Raw genomic sequence first — 25,619 nt, forward strand, 5'->3', positions numbered from 1 at the left:
CAGACTTCAACTTCCTGAGGAGGAAGTTAGCATTGATCTAATTCTCACTGATACAAACGAGGTTTTTCATTTGCACCATTAAGCTGGACCAAGCTTAATAGTGCAACTTTTTGTGACTATTTCTGCTAGCACTGATTTCGTGAAATAACAAAACCACGGACTGCTTTAAGGTCTAATTTCTTATGGAGGTAATTTTTCAATAGATTTACTTTTCAGTCACAGATCTATGAAAAATGTTTGAAAAGTTTATTCATTTTTTACACACGAAACTTCTAAAGTGTAAAAATTATGCCTTTTTATTTTAATAATTTGGGTTAAAATAGTCACTCATTGGCTGACTTTAATCCTGGGAGTGAATTTTTATGGCTAATATTTAAACCCTTGAAAACAGGGTCTTATAACAGAATCTCCAATGCAGTTTAAACTACTGTGCAGTAGTCCTGACTGGCTCTGTTTTAGGCAGCATTCCTTTTAATCTACTGTTTGAATACACAACTGAAGAAATACTCTGGATTTTAGTGGACAGAATAGTTATAGATCCTAAATGACTTGCATGAGGAATGGAATAAAGAACAGTACATATGGTTTAATAGCTTTATCATAATGAACAGGCACAAAGGATGACATTTGAAAGTCATTATCCTCTTGCACAAGCTGGTACAATTATACTTTTAATCAAGAATTTCTACTTCTTTTGTAACTTCCTGTCTTTCCAAGTTCCTGTGATATACAGTTCCCATTTTGGCCTCATCCTGTTTTGCCCTGCTTCTAATATGTTAAGGAGTCTTGCTCTACTGTAGGCTAGCATTTTTCAAATGCAGCAGCATACAGTAAACAGGAAAGATTCCCTTAGAGACACTGTTGTTTTTAGCTGATCAAAAGGCCATTCTGACATCCGCTTCTTGCTCAATAAAAATATTATTTAAGGAAAAAGAGAAACAACCCCAGATTAACATTGTGTCCCTAGCCAGACTAAGGCCTCAGCAAAAGAAATTACTGGCGTCACTACTGCTTAACCTATTGGTACTCCTGTCCACCCGACTTTAGTTACATAAGGGAGAGACAACAAATCAGACTGTAAGTGAAAATGCAGTGTCCTCTGTTTTTCCTGAATTTTAAACAGAACCTCTCACTACAGTTTAGCAAAACATCACAAACTTAAGGACACTGCCCTGACCATATGCCAGGAGTCCATGAACTGCATCCAGTTTGCGTGTTTCAAGCCTGCAGGCGTTTTGAAAGCAACAGGATCTTCAGGATTTGGGCTTCATAAATTGTTTTAAGACAGTCATTGCTTTGACCCTGATTAAAAAAGAGTTTTGAGCTCAGACCCAAATGGATGCACATGAACAGTCTTCTGAACAGGAGCATTTCATAGTGCTTCATCATCCATGTGGTGTGGTCTGTACTGACCACAAATCCTAGCATCAGTGCTCCATCTTAATGGAAACAGTCTTGTCCATGTGTTAGAGCAGGAATATTTTGGGCCTTAATTCAGGCACATTACTAAGCATGTGCTTAATTGTAAGTTGGCTACGTTATATTAAGCAGGATTCAAGCATATGTTAAACAGGACTGAGAGTGTGCTGAGAGAAGAATGAGGAAGTCTAAGTGAATTAATGACATTTGTTGAATTAGGCAGCCTGTGTTGTGTGCACTTACAATCCAGTGTTTTTCTTTCCATTCCCTTCCACTCCAGGGATGTTGCTCATATCACTGTGTCCTATACCAAGTATCTTTGCTACAGAAGATCCCTAACTGCTGAGCCCTGTGCCTGTGTGTGCAGTGCCTGTGCTCTGCAGGAGTGGCTGAATGCCTCAGCCCAGCGAGCACAGGTCTGTCAGCCTGTCCCACCCAGACTCCCACAGGCTTTGAGCCAAGCCACGGGCGCTGCAGGCAACACTGCCTAAGAAAACACAATCTGACACTATCATCAACATGATACAGTGCAACACAACTCCTTCAGTTCTTGAAGAAAATTTATTTTCATAGAAGCAGAACATAAAGGTCTTGTGCTCATTTTCTGTTTTAATTTTCATTTGTAAACCAATTATGCCATTTGTTGTGCATTAAGCCTGTGACACAACAAAATATTTCAAAACAGCAGTAGCATTTTTTTTACCTCATTGACATGGGCAATACTGTACCAACCTTGGCAACCAGCTCTGTGTCTGCCATGACAGAAATGAGTTCCAGCAGCTATCTAAGTCTGCCAGCTTTCCTGTCCACTTAGGGCAGCCATTTGTGAGGATTTTGGGTGGAATTTATTTCACCTTATAAGAGTTGTCTACAACCCAGGGAGATACTCTGAGCTAGTTATCCCTTGGTAGTCTGGGGAGAGAGATAAAGGCACCTGGAAAGAATGATTTATCCTGGTGATCAGTCTTAAGGTGGGATTTATTTTTGCACCATAAGCCACAGAAAAAACCCACATACCCAGATTAGAGGACACACACATTTTTTTGGAAGATGAATTAGGTGAAATTATGTTGGTTTTGATGCTTTTTCATAATTTTCCTCATGATTATTTTTAAATGACACTTGCTTATCATTCCTGCTTATGCCTTGCACTTTCTTCTACACAACAACTCTGTAGCAAAATACCCTGTTTATTTCCTACCCATGTGCCAACACTGTTTTCTGCTACATGTTCCCTCTACAATTAAATTAATACTGGGCAACACTCCTTTTGCCAGGAAAAAGCCTCTTTGGCAGATTACTGTTTCTCAGCAGTTTAAAAGGGCCTCATTAAGAGCAGTTTTGAATTGCCAGATGAAGAGAAAAAGTTGCAAAGGAGCAACAGGTAGGGTAGTTTCAGACATTAGCAGCACTCTTCTGAAATCTAAGTTGGAAATGCAGTTATAAGTGTGGATGAGAAAGGCGTGACGTTGGAGAAAGACAGGAAATTTAGCTTCTAAGTTTGGCCTATGGCTCTAGTTTTCATGTGTGCAGCATACAGTTAGTAGACACCTGTGCTTGGGACTTGAAACTTGGCTGGTGCTGCATCCACATGGTGTAAAATGGCATAATAGGACTTTGATCTAATGATATGACCTAATCTTGCAGGAAGGACAACTCTGCTCCTGACACTCCAGGTCTGGGTGAGCTAGCAGTTTTTGCGGCTGAACGTGCAGCGAGATCGGAGAGTTCAAAAGTGAGGGTGGCTGCTCTGGTGGACAGAGCCAACAAAGGCAGGCGCTTGGCAAACACAACCAATTCCTGCCTCTCTTATCTTTGACATGCTGCCACAGCTCTCCAAACACCTTCCAAAGGAAACGTGCTGCAGCCGGGCCAAAGCAGCACTGCGTGCTTCCACTGGCTGGGGCTCACTGGGGCGCTGAATTGGCTGCGCACGTAAGCAGGGAGGATGTCAGGCATTCCCAGAGGAGCACGTAGTTTGCAGGCATCAAAGGAAGTTGAAACCCAGGAGCTGGCCCACAAACCATGTGTTCCTGCTGTCTGTGGCCTGCAAAACGCAGTGAAGCACTCCCGGAGAACTGAGGTACAGATGTGGGAGCTCTGGTACGTGAGACAAGACTCCAGAATCAGTCTAGGAGCTACAGAAATGTTTAAAGTCTGATTTACTGCAAATTGGATGTTGCTTGGCTGTTGCGTGTGATCAAAATGGGTCATCCTTGCCAAAGAAGGCAAATGCAATTCTGTCAAATAGCATCTAAGTGCTTCCTTTGCTAAGTGGAAACAATTGCTTCGCCTCACTTTGCAGACTCTTCCTGGTGTTTCCTTAGGTGGCACTGACACAGTTCACAGATCGAGCATGCCAGTGCTGCTAATATTAAAGAAACAATTGGAACAAAATGTAGGAATGTTGTTTTTTTATTTCTCACAGCAAAATTTCAACTTCTTCTACAAAGAAATATGCAATAATGTTACCATCTGTGTCGCTGTATTCAGACCCTATCCACATTGCAGCTAGGAGAGTGTTCCCATGCTGAAACGCTGCATCATTATTAGCAATTAGCAGCGTAGCTGTGTTATTAGCAATGGGACATCTACAGCCAGTTTACATTGTCTGTGCTGCTCTTATTTATTTTGGAGAAACAACGAACATAAAATGTCTCTGCAGGACGCTGCCATGGTGTGTACAAAGGCAGATGTCTCTTGCAATCTCGGGGGTGGACAGGGAGGAGGTGTCCGAGGGAACTGCTCAGGCACTGAAAGATACTTTCATCAGTGTTTCCTTTGGAAAAGGCTGCTCAGAAAATGCTAGGGGAAAGGTGGGAGGGAGGCGAAGAGGAGAGGCAAGGAGAGTCAAAAAAGCCAAAGATAAAAAGTATTTTTCTCACTGTAGTCAGCTCAGAAGCTTTTTTGACAGATAATTGCTAATTATTTGAGAGAGATGGGCACTTTTCTGCAGGTAACTGTCTCTCATGCCTTAAAACCCTGTAGAGCTAGTCTGGAATAGCCTTTAACAACTACTTTAAAAAATCCTAAAGACAGCAGACAGCAAACGGTCTATTTAACACCTGGGAAAAGCAGATACATTGCAAGAAAATATTAATCTCTTTTCAAAAACAGATGATTCAAGAGCATATTTTTAGAGTGCCTTTTAACTTAGACACCGATTCAGTTTTCTGGTTACTGGGTCAGGGTGCTCAACGCCTGCGTCAGACACGGGACGATGCATGAGCGAAGTCCTGGCTCAATGGTGAGGGAATGAGATCTGCTCTAACGTCTGAGTGCACAGTTGTGACTGCTTCTCTTCAGAATTTGCCAAGAATGCACATTAAAAGAAGCTGCAGGGTAAAAAACTACAGCTGCCTGACAGACAGGCAGTAGTCTCATTTTGCACAACTCTTGTCTGTACTCTGCTGAAATAAAAACAACAGGCTGATTCATAACTTCTAAATTATCCATGCGAGAAAAGTGGATTTTCCCCTGCTGTAATGAGAATATAGGAGCCTCCTTCCCCAGCACCATGCTGGGGCAATGGTCCACAATCTGCCCCCTCACTGCAGCTGGTCTAGACCATACACAGTACAACAGCCTATAACAACTCATTTGCTAGAGGCTTCTCCATTGACTGTGCTTGATACAGTCCTTAAGAGAAAGCCTATTTTTGATCCTTTTCTCCAGATCTTAGATCTCAAAGTTCCAGATACTTTGGGAGGGTTTGCCATGCTGGCTGCAGCCACGACCACATGCTCTTGCATGGCTGGAGGTACAGTGGTGATTCCTCAGTACAGGACAGAAATTGTCAGACCGCTGCAGCCCTGATGAGCTTTGGGAAAAACTTGTCTCCACCTGGACAAAGCTATTGGGTATTTTGGTCCTAAGTCCTGCCTGCTCTGAGCCTTAACACTGAGGTGTCTCCTCTTCATGCTCTTTCTTTAAAAAAAAACTTTTCTGGGCTTAGCTGAGGGGACAGATCATGACCCAGCAGGGCCCTGCAGCCTCTGTGTAGGGACATGCTTGTGGCCCTGCCCCTCAGCCCTCCTCCTAGGGAAGGCCAACCCTACGTGACACTTCCATGTATTTTAGAAAAGAAAAACAGAAGGGAACCTTCTTTTCAGTAAAAACATTTGATCTAAAATTTTAGAACTAATAAGCAGAGCTAGTGACAAACTGGTATTGACTTAAGCAGAAAGGCTTGGATAGTCAGTGAAACAAAGGTTCTGAAACACCATAATTAGATCTTTGTTTTTATGGAAACAAACATTTGGTTTACATGGATTGCTTCATTTTATCTTTTTCATTAAATAAAATGCAATTTCTTTCATTAGTAAGTGGAATGAGGTGACCTCCTAGACCTTACCAACCCAAATATTCCTAGGATAGGGTGAAACAAATCTAATGCAACTCAGTAAAATTTATTTTCATATACTACTACTACTACTAATAATAATAATAAATCAAATTGAATAAACATTTCATCATTTTATCAAATTCAAATGAAATTCATGATGAAAACTGAATTGAATACTTCCTTTTTGCTTTGTGGGGTAAGAGAACTGGGCAGTTGGAATTTAAGATATTCCAGAGTCAGACAATGGACTTTGCCAGGTTTATACAATACATGTTTACAATAAAACTTCCTAATGTGAGTTAAACTAGTTTTTCCCATGATAAAGATATTTTTTTACAAAAGTCTTCAACTGTTAGCAATTGTTTTGCATTTTTCGATGGGAAGTTCAACCCCCTCCCCAGTCAAAACCAACCAGACATCTAAATAACAATTTCTCTGAAGCTGAGATGGAACTCATCTGGAAAATTCTTACAGTATTTTCCTGCCAAAAGCTATCTAAGATCATACCTTACTAAAAAAGCATTTTCCCTCTGGGTTCCTTAGTGGCAATACAGCAAAAAAAGGTGTTCCTTGGGATGCAATAAATAAGCACGTGCATGCGTAGATGTGCAGATGTGTGAGATTTCCCCAGCACAGAAACATACAATTGAGGTTACAGCATTGACAGTTCCATTATAAAACCATTTTCACATGTTTGGAGCTTTCTGAGCTGTATTATTTTGTCACAAAGGTTTACATTTGGCCCCTAGCTTATAGGTGATATTTTTTTTGAAGTTTCACAAAGTATACTAATCCATTTTTTAGTTACCAGAGGGTAAAGAAATGCTTTTCCCACCTCTTAGATTCTTGTAGCCCTGTTATGGCATTGATTTTTGCACAGAAGTCTCTGCAGAGTTTAATAGCAATCAGCAGCCTGATGTGCCTTAATGACTTCCTCTGTGCATTCAAAAAATGGCTAAACTTGACAAGTTGAAACCTTCCAAGGGGCCAGTGCTCACTGAGTAATGGCTCCCAGGCCAGCTTGGGATTATTATTGTAAAGCAATAACAGAATAAAGACATTAAGATTTCCTTGAGTTTATAAAAACGTTTCAAAAATTAGGTTTGTCTCCAGAACAGACCCTGAGTTTAGAGTTTTGCATCCACTTCTCAGCTTGTGCACATCAGATTAGACCCACTGCAGTTATTGTAACTGCAGCAGGGAGGGATCCAAACCATTAAGGAAATACAAAGTGGTCGGCCACAACTTCATGTACTTCACTAGAAACATGCTGACAAAAAAAACGGTATAGTTAACTGCAGGATGGGCCCCTTAATGTCAGTGTTAGCTGCTTTGCACCATATTTTTGTGTAATATCTGAATGAGAACCATCCCCTGCAAACATAAGCCTGCACAATACATAAAAGAGTGTGGCATAGGCAAGTTTCTTCGGTGTCAGTGCACCTCATTTATGGAAAGCAGGACTGGCAGAGGACAGCTGTGGCACAGGGAAAGGATCCTTAAGCAACCAGTGTGATCTTTGTACCAACCATGCCAGCAATTTGCAGATCAGGTTCTTCCCGAGCCAAAAGTCATGTCCTGGTATTTAATGGCTTTCAATCAAATTTTTTCTCATTGGTGTAATCTGGCTTTGAAGCCAAGCAAATATGCAGCCACCATAACGATTCAACTCCTAATGCTATTTCATGTATTCTCAGAGAAAAGGATGGTAATCTCAGAGGTATTTTTTTTCTGGGAGGAATTTTGATTTCTGCAAATTTTGATCATACAGTGGGGGGTGAAGAAACGTAGTCATGCAGTGAAATCAATATAAATTAACACTTCAATTTCCTTTCCGTTCTATTTTTCTTCTATAAATCTTCCCTTCTGTGGGAGTTTCAGGGCTATGACTGAGAACAGCAAAAGCCTGAGGAAGTTGTGACTTTAGTAAGAATCTAACACTACCAGCTCTCATTATTTTTAGCATGAGTAGCATGAAATTTGGTTGCATATTTTAAAGCATCAGCTGTTGATATTGTGGTATTGCCAAACTTCTCATTTATGGCAAAGAAAAGCACCCAAAATATACTTGATAAAAAAATGAAACAGGAACCAGCAGTAATTTTGGAGACACAAAGACTTTTATAAAGTTTTGCAATTTTTTGAGGCCTGACTATGATGTCCAAAATTTGGAGTGGACAAAGCTGATAAAGGGAACTGCTGTGTTTTACTGAGGAGAGTCTGAGTTTTCACATCAGCTGTGGAGAGGAGATAGGGGAGGACAAGGCATCAGGTGGAGCAAGCAAATCATAAACCAGTCTAAAATGTTCTGAAAGGAAGTTAAGAAACAAGGCAGATGACCAGCACAGTACCTCAAGCGTTCCATGTACTCTTAGAACAGAAAATGGTTGTGGGGTGTTTTTTGGCTTTGTTTGTGGTTGGTTGTTTTTTGATTTTGTTTCATTATTGTTCTAGCAGTACAAATACCTTTGAATAGTGTGCATTGAAAGAAAAATAATGTCCAAACTGAGAAAAATCGTACAAAAGACACTGGCACCACTAAAGAGCTCTTCAAAAAAGGGTTTTCTGGGGCCTAAAATAAATTTTTCTCAGTCCAAGCAAGACTGGGGAGAAATTTTGTCATTGACTTGGAGGAAGTCAGAATTTCACACTGTGTGCAAGAATAGGAAATGCTCCCCCCACAGCAGACAGAACAGGTCCAAAATCTTCTGTGTCATCTGCTTCCACCCAATAACAGCTTTATAGAAGTAAGTTAAGAATGAATAACTTAACAGCTGCCCAAGGCAGCTCTAAAGTGCTGCTTTCCCCTGCTGCACATGAGAAGACAGCCATTAGTGCTGCTGCTGCGAGGTTCACTGCTCCTTGGGGGACTCTGCATTTGCAGAATGGCCTGGTTTTGTACTGGCAATATGCACACATCTGAAATTGCTTGCATTTGGATGCTGTTTGCTGCACAGCTTTGACTTAGTGCCATGTCTGTTACAGATTCTCCTCATCACAGATAATGTGTCTCTTGTGAGCATGAGCCCTATTCTTTATTTTTGTTTGGATAACACTTCTTTCTGAACGTTAGAAGATTGCCACATGCATTTTTACATAGCAGTTTATTGTTAAAAAAAAAATTAACAGCTAGAAGATGAACAACACAAAACAATGGGAAATTACTATTATACTGCTTTACATTTCTACCAGTGATCTCTAAGGGTTTTGCAAACACTAATAAGCATATCCTCAGATATTTGAAAACCAGAGAAATTCCTCTCTAAGGAAGCAGAGGCACAAAGATGATGGTTGACTGTCCCAAGATCAAGCAGTAGGAGAGAGTTATCACTATAGAGTCACAGTACCCCAGCATCCAATCCTGTCCATTTCTTTAAAGATGTTAGCGGAAAAAGAGTTTTGTACACATACAGAATTACTTTTGTCTTTATTTCACCTACTTTTAAGAAGTTTCTACCCTTTGGTCTAAGTATTAAAGTGCAATCCTGATGAATGGCAAAAGTTTAACTGCCTTCACTCCGAGTTAACATTTGTTCAGCTACAATACTGACCTTTCTTCTGAGAATTTCTAGGGAGCTGTGGAAGTGTAGAGTCAGCTCCTCACTCAGCCGATATAAATCACTGGGGTTCTACTAAGTTCAGTAGAATGATCTTTAAACAAATTAGGAATATAGTCCATGAAAAACAGCTTTCTTTCTTTACATATTTAAATCAAAATTATCTGGTGTCTCTCAGATAAGAAAGAGCTGAAGCTGGGATGTTGAAAGGAAGGATATATTTTCTTTACTATGCTGAGCATATGGGGACATGCAAAAATTATCTGGTGATCAGATATTTATTTTCAGAGTACTCAGAGTTTGATTCCAGAGCATCAGATGAGCTGTGGTTACACCTATGAGCAAGTTTTTACTCTGTAATTTCAGGTATGGGGGAGGAACAACTAAGAAACTTGCATGTCATATAGAAGATCACAGGGTGAGAGTGTGCATATGGATAATTTCCACAGAGTAAGTCAGGTGCTTGAAGGTCATACCACAGTAATTTATGTAGCTGCCTAGTAACACAAGTTCAAAAAAAACCTTCCTGGAAAGCATAAGTTACAGCAGGCAGAGGAACTGCTTAGCTTAGACACTCTGGCTAAGCTTTTGTTTGAAGACTAAAAGCTGGGAGAAAATGGATTTGTCAGGAAGGCCCTCAATATGCACATCTATGTCTACATTGCAGTTTGCAGCTTGTAGTCAGTAAGGCAATCCAATTAACTTTTGCTGACAAAAGTAGCTAATACAGAATCCCAGATGCTCTACTAGCCTTGGTGGCTAGTTATGTCACACAGAAGTAGGTTTCTACATTGTTTTTACAGGCACTATAACTTCACCAGTTTAAAAACCTTTCTAGATAAAGCAGTAGTCTTTGCTGCAAACTGCTGACATTAGCAAGGTTTATTCTGTGAAAATACTGACATTAGACACCTTTTTAGTAGAATTTATGTATCCCCCAGGGCATGCTGAATTGTTTTAACTATACACAAACAAAACCTTAATTGAAATCAATAAATTGGTCCAAAAACCAGTGCATGAAGACTAGGCTTAGAAGACAAAGATTAAAATTCCAAGGAGTACACGGGTACAGTTAGTAAAAAAAGTGTAAAAATGTGCAAAGTATAAATGTAATAGCCAGTAGAAGGAGTCTAATTGGCAAATGTGAGACTGGTGACTGGAGGTAAGTTTTAAGTTTAGTTTGGGAGAGAGCTATTTGTGTGGGAAAGGATGGTTTCTTGAATAATGACTAACTATAATGAGAAGAATGAGAAGCAATTTGGGCACTATTAGCTACACTGCTCAACAGTAATAAGGAGCTTGAAAATTATGTCAGAGAAATGAGATAAAGATGACTATTATACTGTTGGAAGGCCATCATCTAGTATAGCTGTGGAGAATAAATGAAAATGGAACCAGTAAGGAACATAATACAATATACCTATGGTAGTTTGTGTTTGAGCTATTAGCAGGTGCAGCTCTACTACCATCAGTGGAGCTGTCTTCACTTGCTTCACAGTTCAATGCAGTCCTGTATCAATTTTATACACGTACATTTTATAGTCTATGTGCTATAAGAATGCATTGGAAAACTTTTGAAATGCATTAGAGCATTAGACTATGTGGAGTGTTTAAAATGTGTACCTGATTTAACTGCTTGCCATCTGGAACACACGGAGATGAACCTAAACTGTCTGCTGTAATGCATGTAAAGAAGTTTTGGATTTAGGCCCAGATATGAATATACAAATAGATAAAGTTTACAGAACTGTGACACAAAGTCCCAGGGGTTTTCTGGGAATGTCAAAAAACACTCAGCAATCAGAACATATGCCTTCCATGTTAATATATCTTATGCCTCTGTCTCCAAAAGAGATTATAGAGATGACTTTGAAACATGAAAAAAAGAAGAGTTTTCATTTAAGAGCTACCTTTGCATATTTTTCTAGATTTAGCTAAAGCTACTCAAATGAAGCGACAGCCTAGGATTTCCTCTAAGAAGGGTTTTTAGCATGAGGGATATAAGCCTCTCATTTTGCATCTGGCAAAGTGGTGTGATCACTATGGAAATAGACAGTGTAGCCTGCATTTCTACATGGTGATCAAACTAAACCTTTTCTAAATTGCTGATCTGCTTTCCTTGTTACAGATGAATACATCAGAAGAAAGTCAGTAGAAGTTGTCTGGTTTAATGACAGATTGGCATAAGAAGACAAACTTTGATTGTTACTCATGCACTTAGGAACTTGTTCCCCTAGTAAGACCTAAGAGCAGGAGAAGAACTAATAACCTATTTATGGTGATCTATGAAGTATGAGGCTGAATCTTCTACTGTACTGTAAATTACTCTGCAAACATCTGAAAACCACTGTTACAAAGCGATTATTAATTGGTGTAGTGCCAGAAATGTATGTCCTACTCATTAGCCCTGCTCAAATGAGTCTGTGGCTTTAATTGACTTCAGTGTGACTGTTTATGTGAATGAGTAAAACTTTGGCTTTGAGGGAGCATTTCTCAAAGCTCAAGGCAGAATAATCGCTTTGGTGTGAACAGACCTCTAGTTTTCTCTAGGTTACCAACTTTCAATTTAACACAGGGTGTTGTAAGAAAAAAACAAAAGGAAAAGGACTACCAGCATATTTTTTTCAAAGAATGGCATGACCCCAGTGCAGGGCTGAGATGTGAGCTTAGTCCTGCCCCACCTGCAGTGGGGTGCTCCAATCCCACTGCCACACCACAGCTCTGATGGGCTCTGTCTTCACGTGGGGGCACAGAGCAGCCCAGAGCACAAATGTGCAACAGGACCCCAGTGCTGGGAGGGTAGGGAAGGGGTTAAGCCAGGCCCACTCAGCATGAGGCTCAGCCCATCTGTATTTAGTATTTAGGGGAGGCATGGCATGTGTGGCCACTGCAACTCCACGTCAGTGTGGAAGGCAGCAGACAACTGCCCAGTTTCTCCTGAACAACAGCTGGTTATTGAGCTTCTGGGATGTGCATAGTTTCTTCTGGGCAAAGTCATCACATTAAATGGGTGTCTCTTCCACATATGGAGATATTTTCTCAATGGTCCTTTTGAGCCATCTGAATTCTTCATTTTATAGCATTACATAAAATACTTGTAATGATATTAACCTTCAAGATGAGTCTAAATATGCACAATCTGATCATGTTTAAATAAATTATTATAAAGTTCACGCAGTTCATAACCAGCTCTGTGGATTACAGAGTTTCACAGTACCTTATGCATGAGAAACAATCAGAAATTTGATTTCTGAGGTCACACTTTTAAAAACCTTTGATACTGCCCATGAAAATCAATTTCCTCCATGGAAGTTTAGGAGTTGGGAAGGGGGTTATTCTCACATTTTTGTGAATTCCTACAGAAAAGCAAATGACCTATGCTCCCAAAAAGTTGGCAGGTGACTTATTAAACTTCTCTCAAATCTCCTTCAGGAAGTTAATTAAAAGTCTATTTGGAAATGGCCAGGTGCTTGCTTCCCACAGTGCAAGAGGGAAATCTGTCACCCTGTTTAAAAAATTGTTTGGTTACTCAGGATAAAGAAATAATCATTATACCAAGCTGTGTGGTTTTATGATGGAAAACTGTGGCTTGGTGAGAAAAGTACCAAGGTCAATGCAATGAAAAACCCACAGTGAACTCAGACATGATTTCCGAAGCCAGTCGTGGATAGAGGCCAGGAGAACAAAGTCTTTCCTGTGGTTCACTTGAAAACAATTTTTAATATTATGCATAAAAATATCTCTCTAGCTTGAGAGAGTTATTAGCTTGAAAAAAATACCATTAGAAAATATTTTTAGATGTTTTATAAGGATTGCTAAGGCTGACAAAATTACCTTGTTTAACACTGGATCCTGTCCGAAAATACAACGGCCAAGTCAACTAACAGGAGAATAGTAGGGCTAAGCCTTTTTCATTCTTTATTCTGCCAAACCACTGCCTCTTGCAATCAGGATTGATTACAAACACCCAATTAAGAGGCATTTGGAACATGATCTGAACACTAATCCTGTCTCTTTTTCTCTTTATACCTAATTATCAGCCTTAAGATGGGTATTAGGGCTTTGATTAGTAGATTTACTTAAGGAACTTCTACATAAACTAAGAAATCTATAACATATACATAAATACAGGCATATATGCATGGCCCTAAAGAGGTGGACATAAAATATGACTATATCCAAGCAGTTTGGTGTGATATATAAGCCTAGACATATATACATGTGAGTGCATGTATATCTAGTTTTCAGACATAATTTCATTCTTTGGAAATACTGCAAAAGAAAATAATTTAATTTGGTTTTGCATTAGCTGTAAAAGGATCTCTATATCATAATAATCAAATTATGATCCAATGTTATAGCTTTCAATAAACTATAATTAAGAAACTAACAGAAACACGTAGGTTTCTGTTCCAATTAGATTAGCAAAGGAGAGGAGGGTGGAGAGAGGAGCAGTGTGGGGTTGACTGAAAACATATTGAGAGTTTCACGGAGCTAATTCCAACGACTCTGGGTTTCAATTTAGAAAGGACTTAGACCTTTGTTCTGAATTTGTTTATCTCTGTTCACAGAAAGGATGAAGGATTAGGCTTAAGGGAATCCACATTTGACCCTCAAATTTTTCCTGTCTGAAGGGCATCTAGACAGAATTCTCCTCACAGTTAAGTGTTCAGAGTAATAGAAACATCCATGTTTCTATCATATATACATGTTTCATATATACATCCATATATGATATATATCTGAAAAACCATATATATGGTTTTATAGTTTTAGGGTGCTGCTGTACTGAGACCCAAGTCAAGACTTTGCTGTGACAGGGGATGCACCCATACACAGAGTGCAATAATGGGCTCTGCATCCCACCCCTCAGCCCTCAACACAGTCCTGCAAAACTCTCTAACTATGACCAGGCACTTTGGTCATGGATTTCCTAATACCTTTTCCTGAGAAAACTCAAACTAAATCCATTCCTCTAAAAGAACAAATTGTTAAACAGTTTGACAATGGACTTTCACAAGAGTTAAATGCTTGGATAAAAATCAAAGCAATTGTTTCATTACACTGTATAATCAGAAAATAATATAATTTCCAAATTCTTTTAATTCTCATTTAGTCCCTACAATAAAATAACAGCATCTTTGTCTTTAAATACTTGCATCTGTGTGTGTAAATACATGTGGAATCTTGTGGCAAAGAGATATTATATATACTTTCATAATGCAAAATTTTCAAGTTAAAAAAATTTTGGGGTACAAGAGTTTTTTGCTTCCTAGATCCTGCACAGGGTCTGTACTGATTCCTTTCCTTGGCAGAAACCTTTCCTGCAGCCATATGGAGGGTACCAAACAGCAGTGGTCTCCAGAAGGGCTGTCTGGGTCCAGCTGAGTGCTCCCTGAGAGAGCTTTTCATGTGCTTCATACAGAGCAGAGAAATGCCCTCTAAGTACACCCAGAAACATGAGATACCACGTGAGATACCCAATCGACTGCAACAACTCATCTCAAACTAGGCCAAACCCACTTGTTCCTTCTTTTAGGAATAGAATGAAGGATGGCCCCCTTCATCCCTTTAGTACTTCCAACTATCTCTTGGTAACCCCAAACAGCACTTAGGGACAGATTTCTGAGGGAGAGAAGAAGGATAAGATGCTGCCTCTTCAGGCCAGGTATGGCCTTTCCCAGCGTGTCAGTGCCCACATCCCACCCTGGCTTTGACAGAGAGATGTCCAGGTGGGCAGTGCCGCCCATGGCGGGTGGGGTGTGGGCTGTGTGGATTAGTGAATCTGGTCCAGAGCAAGCAGGGGAGTGCAGGCATCCTTCCAGCTGCATCCTTCCAGCTGCCCTCAGCAGTGAGGAGGGGCATTCCCATGCCTCCTGGATGCCTTGCTGAAATCCACCCAAAGGCCAGTGCTGATGCTAGCTGAGGAGGCCGAGCCAGTCAGGCCATATTTCTGAGGCCTTGGCTCCCTCAGACTCTCTGCTCAGCGCTGGGCAAACACAACCCCTGCCTTCCCAAGACCCGAACAGCTCTGCTGCTGCGCTGCTCACCCCGCCTTGTCACTCTGCCTGCCGAGTCCCGTGGTGGCCAGGCAGAGGGAATTGGGAAGCTCTGACTGACATTTGCTATCCAAACAACCGATACAGCCATCAACCATCCTACGGGGCGGTGCTGAGCCCTTCCCTGCAGCCACCATCAGCGATGGGAGACGGCTCTGGGCGAGGGAGGGCAGAGCTCCCACTGCTCCCCCATGGGCACTGGGGCTGCGCTGAGCCCGGAACGCCTCGGAGCATCCTTGGGAGCAGCTCAGGTTTCTCCAGGTGCCCCTGGGGCAGTCAAGAAGCAGCTGCTGTGTGCAGCTGATAGCAAAAGCCTTCTGACAGGCTTGGTGGCAGCCCAGCAGGATTGCTCCTGGGTGGTTCTGCAGCCGGGCAGCAAGGACATGGATGCTCTTACTGCCATCAGCTCACCCAAAGGGCTTGAACCAGCCCTGCACAAAAGGAACCAACGCCAGGCACGAGGCTGGCACAAAGCAGACCCTGCTGCATGGAAGAACAGGGGAAGCGGGTGGGGGAAAAATAGGATTTAGACAAAAGCAAATGAAAGCTTAAACTATGCAGAAACTAAAGGAAGGCCGAGCCGTGACTTCGCTTGCTCCTGTTTATTTTACCAGCCTGAGTTTGTTATACCTACAGATTTGTAGCATAAATCCATTGACATTATTTAGAAGTAAAATGGATGAATGAATTTCTAACGCCATTAAGGTCTATGGGAGTTATGTGGAGCTAGACTTTCACTCTGTAGGTCTGAATGCCTATGCTTTCTTCCTTACCCAAGGATCTGGAGGAGGCATTTTCTTCTATATAGACAGACATAGATATTTTTTTTTTCTCTGTGTTCTATAACTGACCACAATTTCTATACAGCTCTGCTCTCATTCATGTAACTAATCCCTAGTAAATGCAATATGAAGAGTAATTATCTATGACATCTCTCCTATAACTTGAATATTTCCAAAATGGGCAATTTTTCCATTCTGAGAGATTTAACAGCACTGCTGTATATAATCCACAAGTGTTAAGCTTGTGGATTATTTACTACATGTATAAATGATGGTTATTATAATAGTGCTGTGTGGCTAATCTATGAAGACCTTGTAAAACAATACAGTCAAGTCTAGCAACAAAGTTAATAATTTGTCAGTAAGAAAACCACTGTTGGGCTTTTTCTACCCAACCCTCCACCTTTCTTAAGCCCTTTTCTTCTGAAGCTTCACATTCATTTTCTTAATGTTTTTAACCTAGTGTCTGTGAAATTTTTATTGCTCCCTAGATAATGACATCTGATCTGAATGTAACCACACACCTCTTTGCTCAGCAACATTTGTCACAAACCATTATAAATTATCATGCTGATAGTGTGCATTGCTGGGAAACCGGAAAAGTTCCATAAATTCAAAGTACTGTATCAGTGACATTCTTGTTTATTATCTAGGTATAAAGTTTTACTAGATTCAAGATGGCTACATTTACACAGTAGGATACTTCAGCAACACGAGACTTGTACAGCTTGCACTAAGTGCTGAAAAGCATTTACCACATGCAACAAACACTGGAGCATTTTAACTAATATGTGGCCATATGTTTTGTCTCTTCTATTAATTTTAACTGTGTTCCTGACTCCAAGAATGCATGCTTATTTTTGGAACTTGCTTGAGAAAAGGCAAAATGGCAAACAAAACCTACTTTTCTCCTAAAGTACAACCATAATTTCTGTTTTTTGGCTTCCTGAAGATGAGGCATAACACTCATTAGAGCTAAATGTTTAAAGATATTGTGAATTTTTTCCTTATATATGTCCTTGATAACAATCTGTGGTCAACATGTTTGCGTACTTCCTGTCAAAACCCAGTATTTCCATAATGCTGGTATAGTAGTCCTGTCTAGAAGATTCCTTATTAAATGGACCTAGCTTGTGTGAACATATTTTTAATTATATGCCTATCTTTATTCTTCAAAACTGTGAAAGTTGAGTCCTATGGAATGCCTCCAGAGAAAAAGGAATTTTCACCATGTTTACTTGAAATTTAAAACAACTCAAATGGTTCTGATTGTCAGAAAAACATACATATATGAAATTTATTAGCAGTCATTTGAGAAATACTTATTCATTAAAGCATAGCATAATAAGTAGGTAAATCAAGGGCATATTCTTAAATTAATTCCAAACCCTAACATACAAAGAGACTAACTGGGAACAGCTTCAGTAACAGCTAGTGCTTAAATGTGCTGCTTTTGATTCTCCCCAGAGAACCAACCTTTCACCAGTTTTACATTTCAATACATCTAGCCCTCTATATAGAGCAATATTTTTTAAAGGTGGGTAAAGCCTCTTGATTTTCTTGTTGGCAATATGGAACAAGAAGTTAACCTTTCCAAAGTCAAAATGTTTCCCTTCCTGGGCTCAGGAGGTCCCTGTTTTTAAAGTTGCTTTCAATGCTAACTAAGGTCCAAGTTGCAATGAACAGCATTATAGAGAGGATTTTGGGAGCTAGGCCAGCAAGCTAATCTTCTCTAGTCTACTCTAATTGTATGGGACATTTTTTGTTCCCAGACATGAATTCCCTTATCTCCCATTTTCTATCTGCATTTCATATTTAAGTGGTTATTAATTTCCAGTGCTAAACCTTTCAATAAACTAGACTGTAACCTAAATTACACATTTCTAGATTGCAAACTGGGTTTCTAATAAGCTAAGCATATTAGAGACACAAAATGTACTTAGCTGGAAAACAAAAAAAAGGTTCTGATACATTTATTGCATTAATCACCTGTTGTATTCAATATTCAGTACAAAGAATGCAAATTTTGTACATAGATGCTGAAAATTCAGACCATGGAGATTGTTGGCAAATTCCTGTTGCTGAAATAATTGTCCTGGTCCTAAGTTTTTGTTGTTGTTGTTGTTGGGGTTTTTTTCCCCACAAATGCAATCCCTCTCAAGTTAAAAAGAGCAATTTTCAATATAAATGAAGTAGCAGCTGAGTAATTTAGCATAGCCTAGAAAATTAGTGTTTCAGCACAGACAAAATAATGGTAAAGTCATCACCATCATCCACTGCAAACACAATGCAAACAACCCTGTTGAGAGACTTCCTTCCACCCACTACCATCTCATTACTGCTTTGGGCTCTATTTCAGGGGCAGAAATAATGCAGCAGGGAGACTGGACAATGAGCATGAGAAGGAAGCAGCAGAGGGAGGGAGTCAGTCCTTTCCCTGGACCCAGTTCAGCTCAGTCTAGCACTGTTTAGCACAACACTGTGCCACAAAGATTACTTGTTCTTCAAATAATTGTACGCTGTACACCATTTTACTGCTGCCAAAGACCACGTTGGTTTTATAGAGGTGGAAAAACATGCATTCTAGCAAGGGAGAAAAAGGATTTGACACTGAAATGTGCTTGATTTAATTTCTTAATTTCTTGCTAAGAGACAAAGAGTGACAAATATTTTAAAGCCTTAGCAGCATTCCGCAGAATGAAAGCAAAACCTGTATCAAGAAGACACAGAGAAGTGAACCACTGCCTGAGTACAAGACATTAAAAATTAAAGAATGGGAAGTCAGCGTGTGAACATATGGTGTGAATATGAGCTGCAGCTCCAACACTACAGTAAAAACTCATTTTCGCAAAGTTTCGTTTTATGAGCACAGGGTTTTCCTGCATTATCACTCAACTATGGCACTGAAATGCTGATCTATAAGTGGTTATAAAATACCATAAAAAAGCAACTAAGTACCACAATGCATCATTAAAAACTTCATTTTAAGAGAAAACAATAATTGTGATCTAAGTAATCAATTTATTAAATAATAGGACGAAGACATGCATAGTAAAAATTAAGTGCTTGAATACAGCTGCTCTCTTTCCCTAAGTCCAACACTCTCATCTCATGGTCTATCATAAGCACTCCAGATAAATTGGACATCATTTTATGGGACCAAATCCTGTATACTACCGTGAAATACCAAACACCACTGGCTATTGAGTTTAATCTTTCTGACAGGCAGAGAAAATCTTGACTGGTAGCATTAATCAACAGCAACTCTCTTGCAGTTATCAGTAGGGGATAAAAAATTATGATACACAAGAAATATTTAAATAACTATGATACTCCAGAAATATTTAAATAATGAATCACTAAAATATTTTCTTCATGCAACAAGCTGGCTAAATTCAGAGGGCATGTTGAAGAGGGGAATGATCTGACCATATGTTGCCTTGTGCAAGCTGTGAGATTTACAAATTTGGGGAAAAGTGGAGAACAGCTTCTGGGAAGTTCTGATTCTCCTTCTCACTTTTGGAACGGGTGGTCAAAGGGAATGCGAGGACAGGGGACAAAGGGAGCTCAGCTCCCTCCTTTCTCCTCTCAGGGCACCACAGGAGAGCAGGAGGAGGGGAAAGAAAAGCTACTGGCTATAAATCAACAGCAAAGGGAGAGAGAAGGAAATACGACTATCAGTTCTCCAGTCCACCGCCCCTTGAAGGGTGAGGGTACTTGCCAGACTAACTCTGCGCTAAGAAGATTTGCCAATTTATAAATGGCCTGTCTCTTCCATGGGCTGTTTGTAGTCGCGGCGGTACAAAAGAAAAAGGAGCTCCTTTTTCAAACTCAACTCAAACAAGAGACTTAAAAAAGCAAGCGATGCCTCTCAACAACCGCACCCCCGCTCCGCGCATCACCACCGCCCCCCGCTCGCAGCGCACCGGGCGGGCGCAGCTCAGACGCAGCTTACAAACCTCAGAAGGTTGTGAAGACGTTTTTAACACGCACACACGCACACACAGACACACACAGACACACACACAGACACACACACAGACACACGTACACACAGAGCTCCCTCCCCGCTCGCCGCCGGCCCGGAGCCCGCCCGCGGGGCTGCCCGCGGAGCTGCCCGCGGCGGCCGGCAGGTGTCGCCGTGGCGCTCCGCAGCGCTCCGTCCCGCCCGCGCTCACTCACTTGCAGTCGCGGTCCTCCAGGTCGAAGTGCGGGTTGAAGTTGATCATGATGCGCTGGTAGGGCTCCGGCGCCTGGATCAGCCACTCGCACTTCTGGCTGGGGTGGTAGGACTGCGGGTAGCCGGGAGACGTCAGGTACCCGGGGCTTAAAATTTTGATCGTGTCGCCGCACTTGTCTGCGGGGGAAGCGAACACATGGGCTGGTCTCAGTGCCCCCGGCAAGCATCCGAGCGCAGCCCGCAGCAGCGGACCCGGCAGACTGCCGTGGGAAAGCTGCGGGGCCGCAGCCTGCTTCAGGCTAACTTAGCATCCTTCTGCTTTTAAAGGCATCTGGGCTACTATCTACCGGAGGAAGAGGACTCCCTCCCGTCCCCCATTCCTTAAATCCGGTGGCTGGACAGGCAGAAGACAGCAAAAGGCACCCCCATTTCTAAACAGTATCCTTTTAAAAAGCCCTCCACTCCAACAGTACCCCTACAGTGTTAAGGCCTTGCCCCTTCATAACAGCATTAATGCTGGCTGAGGAGGGTACATGGGACTCAATTAACTCCAAAAAACTACACTCTTCTTAAATATGAAGTTTCAAGAAAAGCTTGTTAAGATGTTGAAGCTTGGGAGATGTTAAGAGATGCCATTTGACCCCCTGCTCAGCTATGGGATAAGTCTGGTCTGTGTCACTGACCACTGGGATTGTATTGGTGGATCCAAGCTCATTCGCAGGACACCCTCGCTTTGTTTTATCAGTCCATAAATCTAGGCAGGTTGAAACTATCTGTGCTCTTCAAACCCAGGGTAGAAGAGAACAAAGTAACTCTAGTGAAGCAGAAATCATCCGCTATTTACTCTTTCAAGGACGTTTGTTCATGCTTGGAGACTGCATCAAAGTAATGGAGCAGAACAACCTCCCTTCCTCTTCCCTTCATTCCTTCCTCCCCTGAACAACAACAAAGATTTATTTCCAATAGCAAAATAGTTGCAAAACTTTCTAGAATCACAAAGTGTGACGGTGAAATGTGGTATGCTGCATCTTGCTCCTTTGGTCAGTATGGTCAGGGCTGCATTTTAAGGTTTATAGGAAAAAAAGGGACAAAAACATCCAACCTACACAGTCACTCACTTCACTGTCCAGTGCAGGTTTGTGTTTTCACTTTTTTATTACTATGGATTTCTTTCTGTGGACCTTCAGGTAGGAAAAACTCTCTCCAAGTGTTGGTTGTTTAATTTTGAGCAATAAAACATGACAGTAAACTATGGACAGGAAGAATGTCCCCACTAAAGCAAGACTATATATCACTACATCTCAATAATGGTATATACAGTCTGCAGGGCTCTATCTAATACATTCCCTGTGAAAGCAAAATGGCAATCCTTGCTCTCAGCATGAATTTATAAATATACAGGATTTTATTGTAGGAAAAAACAGGTCAAATGGAAATGAATGAGGAAGTGCACATCAAAAATGCATAAAGCAACACTCTTTATAGAAATTATTTGCCATAAATTAGGAGGGAAGGGGTTGATAGGTAGTCAGATGTATGGTCAAAACTCAGATACTGCCAAGCACGTTGCTGGGAAAGACTATCTTATTATGTTTCTGCTGTGCCTTTGCAAAACAGACTGTTTTCCTCTGACCAGAACAAAAGGCATTGGTGCTTAAAGCTCAAAAGCTGTCACTGGTGATCTTGCTAATCCGCTGTCTGGGGCTCTCAGGGAATCTTGCCTTTTCCTCCCTGTGTAAGCATACTCGGAAAGTGATCTTGTCTCATTAAGCCCACTCCAGCCCTGCAAACATCATGGCAGGGTCTGGCATCTGTTAAATGCCTGAAATAAAGCAGTGCTGCTTCCAGTCACTTGACAGAGTCACTTCAGAGGACGCTGAGGTGGACTCACTACCACCAGCGCTCCTTAATCTGCGACTTCTGGGAAAGTGACAGTGTAATAAGATAATGTGGTCTGCTAGACTCCTTGGCTCTGTGCAATCTCTCTCACACTTGATTAAGAAGAGCAGTTTCTAATGACTTTGGACCATTAGTTCCAAATAAGGTTAACGAATTAATTTAGTGGACACTAATACTGCATGTAGGTGAAGGTGGCATTAGTAGGTCTGGTGGGTTGTAGAGGAGGTTAATGGCCTTGGTGACTCCAGCAGGACCACCATATTAACCACTCGTGGTAGAGGCTTCTGCCCAGCAACTTCCTCTCCTCCTCTTCACAGGGAGACATGATCAACAAGAGCATGGGGGTGGCCCCCTTCTGTCCCTTAGAGGTACAGGGTGGCAGTATGGATCTATGTGGGAGGCAGCTGCCCACACCCCGAGCTGGGCTGGGGCGATGAGCAAAGTGCAGCTCTTGGAGCATCCCCACACCAGGCTTGGTGCACCCCTCTAGCACCTTTGCTCCTGTGCCACAGCACTGGAGGAGGAAGCTCCTGATTAAACTAAGCAGCCTCCTCAAAACATATTGGGAAAGAGATTAACTTCCATCATAAAACATGTGATTTTAATACTCTTGCTTGACACTCCACTTGCGGTCCCTTATTAAAACAATATACCAGTGTAAGTGGAGGGTGCTCTCTTCTTTTAATTACTTTGATTGAAAACCCAGTCAGGCAAAAGTAAATATTTGATAATTAGTTAATAATAATTGCTCGGGATTTCTCAGGAAAGGAAGACTCACAGGAACTGTTTCATGTGCAAGAGCTAAACGTCAAGCAGTCCCACAATTAGACCATCTTTAAAAATGCATCATGCAGTGAAATATTCACAGTGCCCTGGCATTGTTCGGGGAAGGAGGAGCATGCTGCTTTTAATTAGTTGTGTTTTCAAGGGTTGCCTGACAGTAAACTAGACGCACGACTCATTTGTTATGGGATTTCTCCTCTTGGAAGGAAGTCTCGAGCCTTCACAGAGAAGCTCAGCTCCACTCTTGGCACAGTGCAAGTTGCACATAAACTGCAGACTTGGGAAAGGGGTCCTCTAGAGTGTCCTCCGTGTGAAGACTATTCGCAGGTACACACACAGCTAGTAGGAGGCACGATCTAAAATTTTACGCTTTGGAAAACAGAAAGGGCGGGCGGGGAAGAGAGCCTTCCCTTTAAGGCGTTCATTATCTTTCAGATATCGAAGGAGAGACGTTTAATTGCCTATGGGACGGGACGTTATTAAGATAATTGGCTGACCTGATCTAGTGAGAATGAGCAGCCTGCTTTATACAATAACCCAAAAAAACAGAAAATAAAGTCGGAAAGCAATGTCGGGGAGGGCGACCCTCAGACGAGGACTGCTCCGCATCCCTCCTCCGGCAGAAAGTTCCCCCCAGCCGGGTTTATGTCGGTGCCGGTCCCGCCAGGCACCACCGCCCGCCCCCCGCGCCCGCAGCCCCGCAGCCCGGCCCCGGAGCTGCCCGAGCTGAGACCCGACGTCCCCCGTGACACTCACCGCTCCGCAGAGCCCTGGCGAGGGTGAAGGTGAGGGCTGCACAGTGTAGGAGAAGTCCCCAATCCATTTTCCCTTCCGACAGCAGGGAAAGGAGGAAAAAACAAAAAATAAAAATGCCTTCCACGCACAACTCTTCCTTAAATCCTCCAGCCGGAGTGAGGAGCAGAAAGCACGGTCCGCAGGGGCAGTCTCGGGGACAGAAGGAGGCTGGCTTCTCTCTGTGCCTCAAGCCGCCCGCATCCTGTCATTTAGCTCCGGCTCCCGCTCCCTTTCCCCACACTTGTTCCTTCTCCAGGCGCCGCTGCCCTTGCCATTCCCAGCGAGACTAGAAAGCCAAATAAAAACGAGGGGAAAAAATAACAAAAACAAAACCCAACAAACACACAAACAAGACAGACAAAAAATACTGGCGGCTGCCGACACCTCGGGAGGGCTCTGCTGGGCGCTCTGCAGAGGGGAGATAAGGAAGGGAAAGCGGCCGTGAGCGGGGACCAGCCCGGCGCTGGAGTTTGGCAAACTACGTCCCCCCTGCCTGCCCCGCTCTCCAGCGGCCGCGGCTCCCGCGGGGCCGGAGCCCGGGAGCCCCGGGGCGGCGGTGCCCGGCGGTGCCCGGCCGTGCCCCGCACTCACCTGCCCCGGTGGGAGGCGAGCGAGCGAGCGCGCTGCCGCAGCAGGGACTGCCGGCCGGCCGGGGAAGTGGGAAGCGCCCGGGCGGCTCCTGCTCGCAGCCTGAGGAAGAGGAGCGCAACTCAGCGGCAATAAGAGAGGCCGAGGAACCGCCGTCTCCCAAGCCCCAGTCCCCTCCCCCTCCCCGCCCTCCTTCTTCTCCTCCTCCTCCTCCTCCTCCTCAGCCCCCCAAGACATCGGCAGCGCGGAAGAACGAACAAACAAACACGGCAAGCCCCAGCTCTGGCAGTCAGCCGAGGCGGGGACTGGCGAGGGGAAATGCGAGGAGCAGAGAGGGGGCGAGAGGCGGCGGCCCCCGCCACGGCAGGTAGAGCCGATGCGGGCGGTGGCACCACCTGCGCCCGCCGCCCCGCGGGCTCCTGCGCGGCCCCGCCAGCCCTGCCCGGCCCTGCCCTGCCGTGTCCTGCCGTGCCCTGCCCGGCTGCCCCCGTCGCCCCGGCCCCACACACAGACACGCACACACACACGCATACCTGCCCACCTCCCGGCTCGCTCGCCTCGGGCACCCCGCGGGAACCCTGCCCGTCCCTTCCCGGGCCATCGCCTCTGCCACCTTTCCCTCCTCCGCCACCTTCTCCCCCTTCCAACACTCTTTTTTTGTTTCGTGCGAGAGTGCGTGTCCCTCGAAGTCCCTGCCCTTTCCCCATTGGGACACCACCGTCCCTCCTTGTCCTAGGGGAAGCAGGCTGTGCTGATGTGGGGTGAGCTGCCAGGACCCCCCATCAGAGTACCCCAGGTGTCAGGCTCATCTTGGCCACTGCATATCTGCATCTCGGGGGGAGGCCTCCCTGTGTCCCCTCCCTTCTGACCCTTTTCCCACCTCCCTTCTCACCCACTCTGGCTGTCATCCCCGTCTCTCTCAGCTCCTGTTGCAGCTTTGCCCCCCTCAGTCTGTCTGTCTCTCATGAAGCCTCTTGAGCGGCTGAGGAGCTGCTGGGGTCCCCCAGGGCCGGCGCTGCTCCCCAAGGAGGCTGTGCAGCATGAAATCCCCACTGAGGAGCGTCTGTCTCCTCCTGAGTATTCTCCCCACCACCACCGCTGGCACCAGAGGAGTGGAACAAGGCAGGGACATATCAGGCTCTGAATCCTGCTGCTTTGGCTGCACGGTCTGGTGCTCACCACCTACGGGCGCTGTCTCTTCCTTGCCCTATT

At 43.2% G+C, this 25,619-nt stretch overlaps 1 protein-coding gene across 6 annotated transcripts in view; it reads right to left on the reverse strand.

The window, feature by feature from the left end:
* NRP1 (neuropilin 1) overlaps positions 1-24,818 on the reverse strand; it is a 114,484-nt gene extending 89,666 nt beyond the window's left edge. For 4 of the 6 annotated variants that reach the window (XM_084201444.1, XM_084201443.1, XM_084201442.1 and 1 more), the window contains exons 1-3: positions 24,411-24,547; positions 23,781-24,227; positions 20,345-20,519 (exon numbers count right to left, since the gene is read on the reverse strand). In XM_084201444.1, coding sequence (XP_084057570.1) covers positions 20,345-20,519; positions 23,781-23,847 — 242 coding nt within the window. In that variant the 5' untranslated portion in view covers positions 23,848-24,227; positions 24,411-24,547. Of the gene's footprint in view, positions 1-20,344; positions 20,520-23,780; positions 24,228-24,410; positions 24,548-24,802 lie in introns of those variants that run through there. The other 2 variants (XM_084201440.1, XM_084201441.1) reach the window with 2 other exon arrangements.
* Positions 24,819-25,619: the final 801 nt, after the last annotated feature.

Source organism: Fringilla coelebs (assembly GCF_963513975.1).
Source record: "Fringilla coelebs genome assembly, chromosome: 1".
Taxonomy (NCBI): domain Eukaryota; kingdom Metazoa; phylum Chordata; class Aves; order Passeriformes; family Fringillidae; genus Fringilla; species Fringilla coelebs.